At 42.2% G+C, this 18,046-nt stretch overlaps 5 protein-coding genes across 5 annotated transcripts; 2 read left to right on the top strand and 3 right to left on the bottom strand.

Moving 5' to 3' along the window:
• Positions 1-16: 16 nt before the first annotated feature.
• LOC311229856 (histone H3.2-like) lies at positions 17-463 on the top strand (the record flags this gene model as incomplete). Its single annotated transcript, XM_084315929.1, has 1 exon — positions 17-463. The coding sequence occupies one exon, from the start codon at positions 17-19 to the stop codon at positions 461-463; it is 447 nt and encodes a 148-aa protein (XP_084172055.1).
• A 5,714-nt stretch (positions 464-6,177) lies between these two features.
• LOC311230882 (histone H2B-like) lies at positions 6,178-6,552 on the bottom strand (the record flags this gene model as incomplete). Its single annotated transcript, XM_084317271.1, has 1 exon — positions 6,178-6,552. One exon carries the CDS (start codon positions 6,550-6,552, stop codon positions 6,178-6,180), a length of 375 nt encoding a protein of 124 aa, XP_084173397.1.
• A 3,698-nt stretch (positions 6,553-10,250) lies between these two features.
• On the bottom strand, positions 10,251-10,643 carry LOC311229854 (histone H2A-like; the record flags this gene model as incomplete). The annotated part of the gene is made up of 1 exon (XM_084315927.1): positions 10,251-10,643. The coding sequence occupies one exon, from the start codon at positions 10,641-10,643 to the stop codon at positions 10,251-10,253; it is 393 nt and encodes a 130-aa protein (XP_084172053.1).
• A 333-nt stretch (positions 10,644-10,976) lies between these two features.
• Positions 10,977-11,387, top strand: LOC311229853 (histone H3.2; the record flags this gene model as incomplete). The annotated part of the gene is made up of 1 exon (XM_084315926.1): positions 10,977-11,387. The coding sequence occupies one exon, from the start codon at positions 10,977-10,979 to the stop codon at positions 11,385-11,387; it is 411 nt and encodes a 136-aa protein (XP_084172052.1).
• A 3,940-nt stretch (positions 11,388-15,327) lies between these two features.
• Positions 15,328-15,933, bottom strand: LOC311229852 (histone H1-like; the record flags this gene model as incomplete). The annotated part of the gene is made up of 1 exon (XM_084315925.1): positions 15,328-15,933. One exon carries the CDS (start codon positions 15,931-15,933, stop codon positions 15,328-15,330), a length of 606 nt encoding a protein of 201 aa, XP_084172051.1.
• Between the last annotated feature and the right edge of the window lie 2,113 nt (positions 15,934-18,046).

Below are 18,046 nucleotides of genomic sequence, written 5' to 3'. Positions count from 1 at the left end.
AACATTGTTTCTCATAATGGCCAGAACTAAGCAGACCGCACGCAAGTCCACCGGTGGCAAAGCCCCAAGGAAGCAGCTCGCCACCAAGGCTGCCCGTAAGAGCGCACCCGCTACCGGCGGCGTGAAGAAACCTCATCGTTACAGGCCCGGTACCGTGGCGCTGAGAGAGATCCGTCGTTACCAGAAGTCCACCGAGTTGTTGATCCGCAAGCTGCCTTTCCAGCGCCTGGTCAGAGAAATCGCCCAGGACTTCAAGACCGACCTGCGCTTCCAGAGCTCTGCTGTCATGGCTCTTCAGGAGGCCAGTGAGGCTTACCTGGTCGGTCTGTTTGAGGACACCAACCTGTGCGCCATCCACGCCAAGAGGGTGACCATCATGCCCAAAGACATCCAGCTGGCCCGCCGGCGTGTAGCTTTATGCCAAGCAAGCAGTGCAAAAATTTATCGTAGTGGCATGCAGTAATGCGCCTTTCATTTTCCGCCGCCCAGCGCCCAGGTCGCGCGGAAATAGGCTGTCTATTGCCATTCTCTTTGACAAACTCTAACCTTAACCAGCTCCTTAACAACGCCTAAACTTAACCGTTCTAACCTTAACCAACTCCGAAACCATGCCTAACCTTAACCATAGAAATTATATTGCCATTCTCTTTGACAAACTCTAACCTTAACCAGCTCCTTAACAGCGCCTAAACTTAACCGTTCTAACCTTAACCAACTCCGAAACAATGCCTAACCTTAACCTTAACCTTAACCATGCCTAACCTTAACCGGCGAAATAACCTTAACCGGCGAAATAATACACGTTAAAAAAAAATCACGTTAAAAAATATTTTCGATGGGATTCGAACTCGCCAGCAAACAAGCCATAGGATCCACAGCCATGTGTCCTTGCCAATTGAGCTATTGGTAGATACTGAATAAGGGGCGGTGACTTATATATATTGAGCTCCGCTCAAGGCGGGATCTCATGCGCATGCGCGGGCACCTCGCGCGAGCACGCCGGCGCACGCACGCACCTGAGCGAGCACGCCGCCGCCGGTGCACGCACGGTAGCATTTGTCTGAAAAGAAGGGCGCTTTACCGCACTAGCGTGCGGTGACGAATGCGGAAGCATTTTTGCACTGCTTGCTTGGCATTAACGTACAGGCGGCCCGCCGCATCCGTGGAGAGCGCGCTTAGATCGGCTTTTGTTTTCCTACATTCATAACCCAAAGGCTCTTTTAAGAGCCAACACCGTTATCATGAAAAGTACATTCCATTAACTCATTATTTCAATATACCAGTTTTACTCAAATCATCACAATTCTGATAATACAAATATTTAGACTAGCATTTCCTGTTGGCTAAAGCGGAACAGACTGCAAATTGCCATATAACATTTATTGATCCCTTTGGGGATATTAGTTATCATAGCAGGAGGTACATGTAGTATAATACATACAGGTCCCAGAATTATATTACAGTGGAGAAGTTAACATTTAATAAAAAGGCAGTGTAAACAATATACAATGTAATTAACACTGGATATGGGCAACAAGGTTGTCCTCGTAGGTTCGTCCGGGAACATGCTGCCTCATTTTGAGAAGCATCTTAGAAATGTGGGAACATAGGCCCTATATTTTGAGTGAAAAGAAAATCTGGGGCTGTGGGACCATAGGGCTGACCCCCATGATGCAACACATTACATTGACCTCGATAGGGAAATTCAAAGTTTTACAGTCGAGTAAAGTAGTTTGAATATGGTAATCTGTGTCTTGTGTGTTAATTACAGCTCAATGAAATAAGGTAGCAGTCCATAAGGCGACGTATTGCTATATTTTCATTTATATTTCATGGTGCTGTAATTAACAAGGATTTTCTCTCACTGGCAGATATACTGGGAGGAATTAGCTCTCGGAGTCAATACATTTCCATCTGTACGAGGTGCTTAATTTATGTCATATGAACTTTGCTATTTTGCCCATATTTTACTTTAGGAGCAACAATGTAACCGCACAGGTTCATACACTGAGACAATAGGACATTCTTTATTGGTATTTATAATTCAAGATGACAAACTGGTTTTCAACTCAATGTTGCAACAATCAACAACAGCTCAAAAGTAACCCATGACCATGCACCCATATCCAATCATACATATAACTCAGAGTTAAGATGCACTCCAATTGGGTCCAGCTGCATCCCCGGAGAATCCGCTCACTGGCAACTTCAGCCAGCCACAGGACGCGCCTGCCAGCCACAGGATGCGCACTGATTGGCGGAAAGTACGGAAGTATCTCGAAGTACGTCTGTGCTGAGGTGCGGTTGTAAAGAGTGATTGATTGAAAACTTTATTTATTTTTTATTTTTTTATTGGTATTTTTCCCCCTCCATTTTCCTCCGATTTTCTCCCATCCCAATGTTAGTCGTATGCCAATTCCCAGTCCCTTCCTGGTCGCTGCGCACTTACCCCCCACAGTCAGATCATCTGGGAGAGTGGAGGCTATCACGTGCTTCCTCCGACACACGTCCAGCCAATCACCGCTTCTTTTCACCTGGCAGCGCGGATTCTCATCGAGAGGGCGTAGCGTGTGGGAGGACCACACTATCCCCCTCGAGTCCTATCCGCGCTTAGCAGGCGCCCCGACCGAACTGTAGGAGTCGCTGTTTACAACGACCCGGACCCACCCCGCCAGCTTCTCCCACCCTCTAATACAGTGGTTCTCAACAGGGGTTCCGCGGCACACAGGGGTTCCGCGGAGAGCCGTCAGGGGTTCCGCGAGATGCCTGATGGGAATGTTTCTTTAAGAATATAGAAATTATGACAACTATTAACTAAACAAATAGTCTATCTAGTGCTTCATGTGTATACAATAATTGCCTAATCTAATAACATGAACTAAAAAAGAAATCGATCAAAATGTCTTCACACGTTTCGTAAAATTATTATAGAAACAACTTAACGTCCGCGTCAGGCGTCATTGCTTTTACCAACAGATTTTCCAACGCATTTCCAGAGAAGTCGCATTCGTGTGACGTCACATCGCGGGTCCTATCTCCATTACAGAGCCGGCTCTGATCCGTTATCAATGAATTGCAAAGCGGGCGGCTGTCGTGATAATAATTACTAAATGCATTCAGTGCTGGATCTAATCAAATGGATTTATCGAGACACGTTATGGAAAGTTCAAGACCGGATCACAAGCGTGCTAATTACACGCTTGGGCTACGGTGATGGGCTACTCGCCAAGTGCAGACAAAGTGAGTGTATCCGCTGCTGTTATTATTATGATACAAAAAGTGAATGAATGAATGAAAACTGTATTTAACAGATAAACAGAAAAAGGCACTCTGCAGATTACATTTATATATAGCTGTTTTATACGTCAACATTGTGTCCCTGACCGTCAACAAAGAATGGCAGGATGTGATGTCATAAACAAGCGTCACCTCATCAGAATAATATTTCCAAATGGTCACACTATGTTATTTTTATAGAAAACAGTGCAGCTGCAACAGATAGCACTTTATTGATATTTTTCTGTATTTAAAAAAATAAATACATGATTTTCTGTTTTGAGAAATGGTCACACTAGTTTTTATTTATTTTTTAAAACAGTGCAGCTGCAACAGATAGCACTTTATTGATATTTTTCTGTATTTAAAAAAATAAATACATGATTTTCTGTTTGATAAATGGTCACAGTGTTATTTGTATAGAAAACAGTGCAGCTGCAACAGATAGCACTTTATTGATATTTTTCTGTATTTAAAAAAATAAATACATGATTTTCTGTTTGATAAATGGTCACAGTGTTATTTGTATAGAAAACAGTGCAGCTGCAACAGATAGCACTTTATTGATATTTTTCTGTATTTAAAAAAATAAATACACGATTTTCTGTTTGATAAATGGTCACACTATGTTATTTTTATGGAAAACAGTGCAGCTGCAACAGATAGCACTTTATTGATATTTTTCTGTATTTAAAAAAATAAATACATGATTTTCTGTTTGATAAATGGTCACACTGTTATTTTTATGGAAAACAGTGCAGCTGCAACAGATAGCACTTTATTGATATTTTTCTGTATTTAAAAAAATAAATACATGATTTTCTGTTTGATAAATGGTCACACTATGTTATTTTTATGGAAAACAGTGCAGCTGCAACAGAGCACGTTGATATTTTTCTGTATTTAAAAATAAAATACATGATTTTCTGTTTGTTTCCCGGTTTCAATGGGTTAAATAAACGTTTTTGTCATCATTGTAGCAAAAAAGACAGGACCGCAAAAGTCTTTATCGTATGTAGGGGTGCCCTGGAATATTTTTTTGGACACAGGGGTGCTTTGGCAGCAGAAAGGTTGAGAACCCCTGCTCTAATACAGCCAATTGTATTAGTGCAGACGGCCAGCCAAGCTGGTGACAACCCCGGAGCTGTGAGCTGGATTCGAACAGCTCCGGGGCTGGTGACGAACGCAATCTCCTCTCGGCCACCTAACCGCCCTTGATTGAAAACTTTATTAACAGATTGCAGAATGGGTACAATACGGTTGGAGAGAGGGTCGCAGCCGGGAATTGATTGAAAACTTTATTAACAGATTGCAGAATGGGTATTTTTTAGCATGGTGTTATTCACCGTCAAAGATGACATAAAAAAAAATAGAATTGATATTCTCCTTTGGTTCATTACAATCAGTGATGCCACAGATTACTTGTAAAATGCCACAACATAAGAATGACAATTTTTTTTCTCTCTCTACCAAATCCATTCTGAGACTGAATCAATGAATGAATCAATGAATGAATGAAAACTTTATTTAACAGATTGCAGAATGGGTACAATACAGCACGGCTCAATACACACAATTGTTAAGGGATGCAGACCAGAGAAATACTTTCGTCTTGTTTACATCAGGGTCCCCCATTTTCAATTCATGACATTTATGACATACACAACATACAGATATGTATCATGACATAGATACACAGTAGTTAAATTTATGACATACAAGATATGCAAATATACAGTACTGTTAAACAGAGATCCTAACAGATAATATATACGTAATTATGAGGGCTGCTGATGACTCCTAACATCCTATCACGTTTTAATAATGCTGTAAAGTTAAGTAAAAATGCATTTTAATATGAATTTAACAAATTAAACATGCGACTATTAATTCTAAATGTACCAGTCTGACTGACATACCAGTTTATCATACATCAGGTTTGACATATGTATTTATTTTGTGTGCGATGGTCACTCTTTGTAACTTTTGGTTGTTACTGTTAACTCTCCAAGAGTGTGTGTAACCAGAAGTTATAGATGCTATTAAAGGCCCATAGCAAACAGCTGCATGTGGAGCCAACTAGATACCCTCAACCCTGCTTTAACTAACCCTCAACTCAACCGTGACCTTTAACCTAACAAACTCAATTTCCCTTCCAAAATCAGTTAAATCCTGAATTCAAACTTCTCCAATCTGAAAATCTATTAGAGGCTCTTGTTCCACCTAGTAGAGCACTTACTCCATCTGGCGGTGAAACCCAATATGACAGGGAGCATCCTAGACATGGTCCAGGAAAAACAGAACAACTTATACATAGGGATATGTTTATTCATTAGTCACCTGACCTTGACTGGTCATTGGGATCATAGATATCTATAGAACACTAGATAGCTTAAGGCGGAGTCACCAGCGTCACTGAACCGCCGCCATCTTGCTCCAGTTAGCCTTGAGTGAGAGTGAGTGAGCTGCACAGACAAAAATACTCATAACTCGCTGAAATATTGACAGATTTACAAACGGGTTGGTTTGCTATAAACATCAAAGATGTAGTTATGATACTGCATACTTATAAAAAAAAAAGGTTTTAAAGATTTTTTTTTTTACAAACCGCTTGAATCATAGCCACGTTAATAATGCTTGTAATAAACAAAACCGTTTGTAAATCCGTCAATATTTCAGCGAGTTATGAGTATTTTTGTCTGTGCAGCTCACTCACTCTCACTCAAGGCTAACTGGAGCAAGATGGCGGCGGTTCAGTGACGTCGCTCTCCATTGGCCGGCAGCGTGGGCAAGCTATCTAGTGTTCTATAGATATCTATGATTGGGATAACTCTCTCAAAACAAAGTGGGTGGCTCTGAAAAGAGCCTTTGGGTGAATACGGGTTAGATGGACAGGGGAGTTTACTTGGAGCTGGTGTACTTGGTCACAGCCTTGGTTCCCTCGGACACTGCGTGCTTGGCCAGTTCACCGGGGAGCAGCAGGCGGACGGCGGTCTGAATCTCCCTGGAGGTGATGGTCCTACGCTTGTTGTAGAGAGCCAGTTTAGAGGCTTCTCCGGCGATGCGCTCAAAGATGTCGTTAACGAAGGAGTTCATGATCCCCATGGCCTTGGAGGAAACGCCTGTGTCAGGATGGACCTGCTTCAGCACCTTGTAAATATAAATGGCATAACTCTCCTTCCTGGACTTTCTGCGCTTCTTGCCTCCCTTGGCGGTTGTCTTGGTGACAGCTTTCTTGGAGCCCTTCTTGGGCGCTGGCTTGGCTGGCTCAGGCATGATGATCAGTCGGGACTAAACAGCAACGAATGTGGAAACAGAAGCACACTGCTGCCTCTTTATAGGTCAAATTGTGCAAATACAGCTGCGTGGCTTCTTGTATACGATTGGTTGAGAGGCTTTGTCGCACATTTCCCGCGCACAGGAAACTATTTGCGCGCAAAACCATAATAACCCAACTATATATTCTCTTAGCAAAACTCCATAGCCACACTTGATATTAAGCCAAGCAATAATCGACATGAAACTGCATTTTTCCAAGACAATGATTTTGTGCACATTGATAGCTCTCTTGGTGACATCTGTCACTGCTTTGACTTACAATATATATACACACACACACACACCTTCATACACATCTGTCTGTACATACAGTTGCATAATCCTTTTTACATGTATTTGGCATAACTTTTAATCATGGAAATGCCAGTATACATTTATAAGGTGAGAGATGTTTTCTGATGGTGCTGAGTCGTCTCCATGAGCAGGTTTCCTCTTGTTTGGGTTATTACTGATCATAAACAGATGGCACAGACCGGCATGGTCTCACCATGAGCTACATGTATCGGTACCTCACTGTGGTACAAGATAATAATACAAGTATGACTCTGACAACATAGTATGTTTCATTCCTTCCTTGCGCTATTTCTTCTGAATGTATCAAAAATGTAGCTGGCAGCCTACTGCACCACATTCTAAGATACTTTACTTCACGATGAGTTGAGCCCTAACAATAGAGGCCTGTATATCTGACCTATAGGCTAAACACAAACTGTAATGTTTGTGTTGTTCTGTTTCTTCCAGTATGGCTGCCTGTAACCGTTGGTAACCACTTTCAAAAGAAAATGCCTAATTTGTGTGCAGTGGTAGTTGGTAAAACACTTCTGAAAAGCATGATATTACTGTTCCGTTGTGACTTCTTTATAACATTCAGTAATAAGACACAACACTATGTGTTGATATGATCATCTATACATATAATTTATACATAGCAACCATTCCATTGCCTTTACTACACAAACATTCCGTGCAAGGCCTCTTTTGTGGAAATGCAGAACATGTTGATGTGGTGCGTTTATGTTTGGTGATATGATGATTCATTATGAATCTACTGTGTCTATTTAAACTATTGAAATATACTTTAAATAGACCAATGCAGTTATTATTTATTGTGCTAAGTGTTTAGTGTAGCAGACTTGAATCAGAAACACAGCAGATCAGCAATGCCCAAAAAGCATGTATTGTCAACAAGCATGCAGCAGTCTAAAGTACACAACAAACTAGCCCCCCCCCCCCCAAAGGAAAATGTAGCTACGCTTCTTGTGTGAGTTATGAAATGTTTTGCAACATTAATTAATTACGCTACAGGCCACCAGCAACAGTGTGTTTACCAACACCGGAAAAGCATCAATTTAAAACAAAACGCCTCACCCCAGATTACTAATCTTGCTCCCAGTCTCTAGTCAGGTAGCTCGGCTCGCTGGAAAACGAGATTATGTCGGATTATAATGCAATCTAAAGAATTGTGAGACATAAATAACAGAGAAAGGTATAGCTGCGCACCATGGTGAAGGCGCAAATTGGTGGTGTGAAGCGTCCACAAACACACCAGGGGTCTCCAAATGGTTTGATTCTGATGGCACATATTTCTGCTTGCTGACCCATTTGGCGTTAAATTCCTGCAATATTCATAGTTGTGTATTTGAGCTCTTTTTTGGCGAGGAGAAAACACAAGCGGCAGAGAATTTTGGCAGCACAGAGGAGGACAGGGTGGGTTGAGTCTACATGGCTCTCATGTAGTGTTTAAGACCAGCCCTCTGACTGAGCTTCAATATCATAATTCTACTTGTGTTGAATCTGAGACAGAACGAGAGAAGATGGCAGAAGTCGCTCCAGCTCCAGCTCCAGCTCCAGCTCCAGCCGCTCCGGCTAAGGCCGCTAAGAAGAAGGCAGCTCCCAGACCCAAGAAGGCAGGTCCCAGCGTCAGTGACCTGGTCGTCGAGGCAGTATCTGCTTCTAAAGAGAGGAGCGGTGTGTCTCTGGCTGCCGTAAAGAAGGCTCTGGCTGCCGGCGGCTATGACGTGGACAAGAACAAGGCCCGCGTTAAGACCGCTGTCAAGAGTCTGGTGACAAAGGGAACCCTGGTCCAGGTCAAGGGTACCGGAGCCTCCGGCTCTTTCAAGATCAACAAGGCTGAGGTTAAAGCTAAAAAGCCCGCAAAGAAAGTCGCTCCGAAAGCCAAGAAGCCAGCAGCCAAGAAACCTGTCGTGGCCAAAAAGCCCGCTAAGGCAGCAACGAAGAAGCCTGCTGCCGCCAAGAAGTCTCCCAAGAAAGTCAAGAAGGTAGCGGCCAAGAGCCCCAAGAAGGTAGCGGCCAAGAGCCCCAAGAAGGTAGCGGCCAAGAGCCCCAAGAAGGTAGCGGCCAAGAGTCTCAAGAAGGTAGTGGCCAAGAGTCCCAAGAAGGTGACAAAGCCCGCTGCGCCCAAGAAGGCTGCCAAGCCAATAGCAGCTAAGAGAGGAGCTCCCAAGAAGAGATAAGCGTTTAAACAGAACGTTGTCTTTAATTCAACAAAAGGCTCTTTTAAGAGCCACCCACCACTTTCATGAAAAGCAATATTGTACTCTTGTGTGGAAGTGATGGCGGCTTATCGAAGTATACAACTTAGTATTACTTATGGGATAGTTGATGTCCACGAGTTACTTCCAGCACGGCAACAAAGCAAACGCAACTTTATATATTATATATGGAGAATATACCACAAAAAACTATAAAATATAGATCAGATATAGGTTCTTAATTGGAGAATGTTGATATTAAGTCCGGTTTGATTATTAGGTCCTACTAACGCAGATACTTTACCGCAACGAGTTGAGACCTTTATTGTGGAAATACATAAATTGCCATCATTATGGTGCATTTATGTCCGTGCGTAAATGACCGCTATGACACTATTGGAATGACTACGGGTGATGGCCCATTAGTGGACACACAGCACATTATTGTAATTTTATTTATTCAGACTGGTTTGGATCATATGTTGGCACATAATTATGTTTCCCACTACCTCACATTAAATATCTACACAACCATTATATTATACAAAAGGCTCTTTTATGGACCCCCACTATTTATATGAAACAGGCACGGCTACAAAACACGACTTGTAGTTCTACCCATTTATTTATTATGTGATTAGTGATCCAGACCAGCAACATTGGCAGGTAAAGAAAATGGTCTGAACGAGTCGCACCGCTTCAGACAGTTTACGAGTTGAGCCCCAACAATTGTGGAAATACAAATTGCTGTCATTATGTCAATTTATGTTCGTGCATGCTGTAATCTGTATATAGAACCCTTACTATTTATGTTTCTCAGTTCAAATGAATCATCACTTGACCGCTATGACATGCAATTTATAATTTTACATTATATCGTTAAGACTTCAAAACAGGGGAAAAAAACTGCAGACAAACACATTAACTTCTAAACAGCACTGTACACGTGTACCCATTAGTGAACACGGTCAAATGTTATGCATTACGCGTTTATAGTCTTACATTTATGTCCGAGGTAGGCGCGAGACAACGTAAGTTACACAAACAAATTGTATTTTGACAAACGGAAATATTGCATTTTCAAGAAGAGGTGGGTGGCTCTGAAAAGAGCCTTTGTGGGGTTTGTCGAAGAGGCTAAATCGTTTACTTCTTGGCAGGCTTAGCAGCCTTCTCCGTCTTCTTTGGGAGCAGGACAGCCTGGATGTTGGGCAGCACACCACCCTGAGCGATGGTCACTCCTCCCAGCAGTCTGTTGAGCTCCTCGTCGTTACGAACGGCCAGCTGCAGATGGCGGGGGATGATACGACTCTTCTTGTTGTCACGGGCAGCGTTTCCAGCCAACTCCAAGATCTCAGCGGTCAGATATTCCAGCACAGCCGCCAGATAAACCGGGGCACCGGCTCCAACACGATGAGCATAGTTGCCTTTACGCAGCAGTCTGTGGACACGACCCACGGGGAACTGAAGCCCGGCACGAGAGGAGCGAGTCTTGGACTTAACTCTGGCCTTTCCTCCGGTCTTTCCTCTTCCAGACATGTTTATAATTCTCTTTAGCTAAACAAGTTAGACAATGAATGCAGCGAGTTGGAGAGTCGCGTTTTATTTTCGGGCTTGTGTTTTCTCACCCAATCAGGAAAGACGTTTTCTTGGCGGTTTTTCCAAAAGACCAGTCCTCCAATAACGTCGTTCCCAGTTGTATCTCCGTGAAGTCCTCCAATAACCCTGTGAGGTGTAGGCGGAGTAACGAGCTCACAGAGAGGAGACCAATCAGAAACTACTGCGCCTCCGCGTTAGTAATATAAGGCCAGAGTTTCTACACAGCAGCGTATTATTCTTGTTGAAGTGAAGACTAAAACATTGTTTCTCATAATGGCCAGAACTAAGCAGACCGCTCGTAAGTCCACCGGTGGCAAAGCCCCAAGGAAGCAGCTCGCCACCAAGGCTGCCCGTAAGAGCGCACCGGCTACCGGCGGCGTGAAGAAACCTCATCGTTACAGGCCCGGTACCGTGGCGCTGAGAGAGATCCGTCGTTACCAGAAGTCCACCGAGTTGTTGATCCGCAAGTTGCCTTTCCAGCGCCTGGTCAGAGAAATCGCCCAGGACTTCAAGACTGACCTGCGCTTCCAGAGCTCTGCTGTCATGGCTCTTCAGGAGGCCAGTGAGGCTTATCTGGTCGGTCTGTTTGAGGACACCAACCTGTGCGCCATCCACGCCAAGAGGGTGACCATCATGCCCAAAGACATCCAGCTGGCCCGCCGCATCCGTGGAGAGCGAGCTTAAATCGACCTGTTGACTAGTTGTCCCCCTAAAGGCTCTTTTAAGAGCCACCTCAATAATCATGAATGAGCCCAGTTTCCTCATTTTAACTATGTTCTGAGTCCACGTGGATGAAGTTGGTGATATGTAATACGTTCGTTTGATGGCCATCGTAGCTGATTGATTGAAAAGTTTAACGGATTGCAGAATGGGTACAGTACAGCTCAATACATACAATTGTTAAGGGGATGCAGACCAGAGAAAGACTTCAGTCTTGTTTACATCAGGGTCCCCCATTTTCAATTCATATAATCAATACCAAGTAACCAGAATTATGATTGTTTATTTCCAGTCATTGTCTACAGACAAATCAAAAACTCATGTGTGGACTCTCAAAAGGAAAAGAAAAAATGACAAATGCACATATTCAAATCAAGCTCACACACAAAATCCAAACTCAATGACTGAAAAAAGGAATTGGCTGAAGCACATGCTTATATTTGCCTATCCTTTACAATTCTTAAAAACTAAATATACTTTAGAGACAAAATTTAAATATGTTGGAAGATATGTTTTTTTTCTTTAAGAGAAAAACATAAGATAAATTAATGTTTGATGTTTTACTCAACTGTACTCCCGAATTGTTTTATTCATAACTTGACTGCAAAACGTAATATTGAAGTCATACATTCATATTCAGTTTTCTCTGATCCATTAGTTCATCTGCTGACTAGTAATAAATATGACCTATATGGTTAAAAATAAATACAATCCGGATTATCATTGTTTGCTCGGGAGCCTTGTCTGGAGTTCATTTTGGTTGAGCCTGCATGCTTTCCCCATTTCCAAAATGGCTTGTCAGTGTGACGCCGTACCGCGTTGTCCATGGTGCTGAAATAGCAACATTTACATTCGACGTTGAGAGCGTTCCAGCCAAAATCTATTTTAGATCAGATTAGTTTAAAATGAATGGTCATTATACAGCACAAGTATAGTACAACGGAAACAAATTGGTGCCTAACTAGAGTACAAATGTAACAATAAAGTGCAATAGGATTAAACTGCCAACGACGAAAGGGCCTACCTGGAAGAGGTAGAGAACCTGTCACAGTGGTGTCAGGAGAACTGCCTCTCCCTGAACGTCAGCAAAACAAAAGAGATGATTGTGGACTTCAGGAGGTCGGGGGTCAAGGACTACAGCCCCCTCAGCATCGACGGGGCACCAGTTGAGAGAGTGAACAGTTTCAAGTACCTCGGAGCCCACATATCCGAGGACTTGACATGGACCACACACATTGACAGTGTTGTGAAGAAGGCACGACAACGCCTCTACTTCCTCAGGCGCCTAAGGAAGTTCCAAGTCAGTCAGAAGATCCTTAGGAACTTCTACTCATGTACAATAGAGAGCATCCTGACCGGCAACATCACCTCCTGGTTTGGGAATAGCACTGCACAAGACCGTAGCAGACTACAAAGAGTGACACGTTCAGCCGAACGCACAATTAGAGGGGGGCTTCCCACCCTCCAGAACATTTACAACAAGCGGTGCAAGGGGAAGGCTAAGAGAATTATTAAGGACTCGAGCCACCCGAACAACTGCCTCTTTGAACTGCTGCCGTCAGGCAAGCGATACCGGAGTCTTATGGCGAGCACAGAAAGACTCAGAAGGAGCTTCTATCCCCAGGCCATCAGGCTGCTAAACGAACAATAATCGCTAAACGAACAATAATCACTATGCAACAACCATCAAATGCACACAGCACACACACCCACACGCACACACACACTCACTCAAACAAACAACACACTGCAGCACCCACTCTCCACACTTTAGATCACACAAACACACTTACACTTTATATTTATTGATAAAGGATTTGCACTACAACTCGTACACCTACTGTGAATTGTACCTAAACTGCACCTTGTCCATTTATGCCTTGCACTATATAGTATTGTATATTAGTACACTGCACAGTATTGTATATTGTATGGTAACTACGTCTACGAACATTGTACATATGTCTAAACTGAACACTGTGACCTCTTTTTTTTTTTCTTCTAATTTTTACTATGTTTTTATTTCATACTTATCTTGTCATGCACAGTCTCTGGAGCGCAACAGTAAGAAGCATTTTGTACAAAAGTATTCTGTACTTCTGTATGACAACTATTAAAGAAACTTGAAACTTGAAACTGGAGTATATATATATAAATGACTAGTGCTGATCAGATGAGTGTTACAGGTATAAAAGACACTATGGTAGTAAGTCATACTGACCAGTGCAAGGTAAAGATATATATATATATATATATATATATATATATATATATATATATATATATATATATATATATATATATATATATATATTTTTTTTTTATATATATATATATATATATATATATATATATATATATATATATACAGGTATATAAAAAGATGATATGCAGGTGTATTCAGACAGAAGTGGATATATACTATGCATGCAGTGTATGCAGCATTATTGTACATGCTATCACACAAGAGTTACATGTGTAGAATATAGTTTGTGGTTGGTGATTACAGTGTAAGGCAGTAGGAAACAGAGTTCAGAGTTTGAACAGTATGGATGACATATCCTAGAGTATAGGATATTAACTATTCATTTAACTGACTAGAAGTTAGCCAATATGAAGTACCTTATGTATATAAGTATGACTCTGTCTCCATTGTTATTGCCCCAAACTACAGCTATGTAATTCTAACAGAACTACAAGACAGCAATGGAGTTCTGGACTAAATCACAGTCATTAAAAAATAATGCAGCAATGCTTCCTGTTAAAACCTGCTTTTCTAGATAGAAGATTGATATTGAAACCAAAATTGTATTATATGTCTGATTAACACTAATACTAATTTATACACATACTCCAGTTTAATCACTTATACATTGTATTTTGCACTTTACTTTTGTATTTGCACTGAAGTTATTTTTGTTGTACTGTACTTGCCCTGTACGATGACAATACATTTTAATCTTAAAAAAAGACAGTCAGGCGTCTTTGAGAGGGTTCCAGGTGGTACCCCAGCAAAATTAGCGTTAATTTCACTGTAATTTAACTGACTAGAAGTTAGCCCATTATGAGGTACAGTATATATCATAATTAATATTATGATCATGTGTTTTACTTTCTCCATTATTATTGTCCAAACTACAGCTATGAAATTCTAACATAACTACAGGACAGCAATAGAGTTCTGGACTAAATCAGTTATTCAAAATAATGCAGCAATGCTGCCTGTTAAAAGATGATTTTCTAGATATAACATTGACATTGAAACTAGCTGTAGTTGTTGTATAAACAAGGATGGAACTTTAAAGGGGAAACGAAGACATTTATTTTGCACATTAACTCACTAACGTCCTAAAACTGTTTTGCACACATTCATTTAGTTTGAGTTATTGGGAGTAAATTTGTTTGAATACCATTGGGGACATTGAATCCTTGTGTTAATTACTGCTCAATGCAAATAAAGGCAGCAGTCCATATAAAACAAGGTGTCATTCATTGTGTGCACAATACATCAGATTGTATTTAGGTTAAATGCTTCTTAATTAATATGTTCTGGTATGTATAGCAGTATCTTCTAGACTGATATTAATAACAGGAACATAATTACATTCAATGTTAAATCGCATCGATTTAGATTTAAGTGTATCTAAATTATGTTTTATTCTTCTGGACTGGAATCGACTCATCTTCCAGAATATAAATCAAATGATGCAGTAACTGAACACTCAGCTCTACTTAACTGGTGATGCTGCAATTTATCCAGGACACAAACATGTGACTTAGTAGATTTGCTTGTATCCACTATTAAACAATGCATTTATACAAGGGGGTGTGCCATTTCAGGGATAGTAGTGGTTGGCTCTAAAAAGAGCCTTTTGTGTGTTTTAGACAGTAAAGCTTAAGATCTTCACTTCCTCTTGCCTGCTGTCCTCGTGGGCTTCGCTGCTTTGGGCTTGGCAGTCTTCTTCGCGGGGGCTTTCTTGGCTGCGGGCTTCTTCACTGCCTTATTGGGGCTCTTGGCTGCCACCTTCTTGGGGCTCTTGGCTGCCACCTTCTTGGGGCTCTTGGCTTTGACTGCAGGCTTCTTTGCCTTCTTTGGAGACTTCTTAGCGGCAGGCTTTTTAGCAACAACCTTCTTAGCCGCAGCAGGTTTCTTCACTGGCGCTTTCTTAGCTTTCGGAGCTGCTTTCTTGGCGGGCTTCTTGGCTTCAGCCTTGTTGATTTTGAAGGAGCCGGAGGCACCGGTACCCTTGAGCTGGACAAGAGTGCCCTTTAACACCAAGCTCTTCACAGCGGTCTTCACACGTGAATTATTCTTCTCCACGTCGTAGCCACCGGCAGCCAGAGCCTTCTTTACCGCAGCCAGGGACACACCGCTCCTCTCTTTAGAGGCAGATACCGCCTCGAGGACGAGTTCTGCGGCGCTGGGACCTGATGCCTTCTTCGGCTTGGAGGCAGCTTTCTTCCTGGGGACTTTAGCCGGAGCGGCAGCGGCTGGAGCGACTTCTGCCATAGTTCTCTTCTATCGTCGATCAACACCGAAATGCAACAAATAGTCCGAGCTGACTGGTAGTGGAGCTGGGACAGGGGGCTGGTCTTAAATACTACATGAGAGCCATGCAGACTCAACCCCCCCTGTCTACATCTCTGCAGCTGAAAAGCTCTGCTACTTGTGTTTTCTTCTCGCCAAAACGGGCTAAAATACAAACGTGGGAACATAGTTGAAATCTAACACCTAATGGGTCAGTTAGCACAAGCATGTTCCATTAGAATAAAACCATCTGGAGAGCCGTGGTTAGTTTGGACACGTTCCAGCGCTCTCCTTTCCGTCGTCACATGGTGCAGTGAGCAGCAACTTGTCTCAGTATTTTGCTTTTTAAATGGTTTAAATGTCATTATAATCCAGTCAGTACTCGTTCCCCGGTGAGTCGAGCTGCCTGGTGAGGGACTGGCAGTAAAACAAGGCATCTGGTGTCATGCTTTTGGTTATAAACTTGTACTTTCTCAGTGCTGGTAAACACAGTCATTGCTGGTGTCGGCATGATATGTGTTACCTCGTCTTCTGTGGAAGATTACCACTTCTGTGGAAGGCTTTATGTAGCTCATGATGAATTAAATCTACAGTTACTTTTATGAAGATAAAAAAAAAAAAAATTGGGAGAGACTCGCCTATTATTGTCAAACTGCTGTGTGCTGCCGATTAAAGCCCAGACGGAATGGTTAACAATCAAAAAAATCTGTTTCAATTACATGTCAATAGTAATAATAGGCACAAGTTAGTTAGTAATAAAGCATACGATACGAGTCATAATAATAACAGCTGGCGCAACAGGGGGAATAAAACGTGTCACGCTGTGACCAAAGTCATCCCAACGGTGCTAATGCAGTCATTGCGCGTAATTACGCATGCACATTATGACTACATTTCAATATGTTTCCAATTGATAGGACTCAGTTGGTTGTTGCAAAGGGTATTTTGCACTGTTGTGAAGTATGGTAGTCTGTCTGCTACATGTTATATTGTCCTCTCTGGTAAACAAGAATACCCTGAAGACTCTGGCAGGAGCACTCATTCAAGGGTACTACGACTATGCTTGCACCTCACGGTACCAAAGCACCTCAAAGGCGCTAAAAACAAGATTACAAATATCACAAAACAAACTGGTCAGACTACTACTTGACCTTACTCCTAGAACCCACCTCACCCCTGCCCACTTTGACTACCTAGGATGGCTTAGGGGCCTTTTTTTCTGTTCTCACTCACCCCTTTTGGGATGCGAAACGGCGCTGATTCGTTTTAAGCGTTCGTTCGTGTCAAGCGTTTTCAATATAACCCACCCCCTTTCCTCACAAATGGAACTAGTGTTGTGGAGTCCGCTTTGACCGTTTTCCAGGGTTAGCAGCTATCGCTAGTTAGCTTAGCCCTAATGGATACCTTGGTTAGCAGCTATCGTTAGTTAGCTTAGCCCTAATGGATACCTTGGTTAGCAGCTATCGCTAGTTAGCTTAGCCCTAATGGATACCTTGGTTAGCAGCTATCGCTAGTTAGCTTAGCCCTAATGGATACCTTGGTTAGCAGCTATCGCTAGTTAGCTTAGCCCTAATGGATACCTTGGTTAGCAGCTATCGCTAGTTAGCTTAGCCCTAATGGATACCTTGGTTAGCAGCTATCGTTAGCTGCTGCTAACGATAGCTCATTGCTCGTGTCAATTAAATTGCATGTTATTAAATGTCCGCGCTGGTCTGTCTAATGAAATTACAACCCCAACATTGTATCGCACTGTACAGCCCTGGTTGTAGGCTAATGTTTTACTATTTTTTGTATCCAATTTGTATGGATTAATTTAGGAGTGAAATCACCACTCGCAAGCTTGCCCCCAGATATTATTTTAAACTCGCACGGACCAAATTAGGGCGCAATTTGCGATCATCTCATCACAGTGTACAGCCCTGTACGGGAGGCTGCAATTCTAAACTGGCCACCGTAAATGGCCAAACCCCCCCCCACCCCCTCCTAATAGACAGTCTCCTCCCCTCCGTATATATTATCTCCCCACCGTATGTATATCTCTCTCTCTTTACATGTTTCATGTAAAATCTGACTAGATAGAAGACTATAATACAGT

The sequence above is a fragment of the Notolepis coatsorum genome (assembly GCF_963971535.1).
Source record: "Notolepis coatsorum genome assembly, chromosome: 6".
Classification (NCBI taxonomy): Eukaryota; Metazoa; Chordata; class Actinopteri; order Aulopiformes; family Paralepididae; genus Notolepis; species Notolepis coatsorum.
The sequence above is the reverse complement of the archived record's forward strand: the minus strand, read 5'-3'. Positions and strand labels throughout refer to the sequence as shown.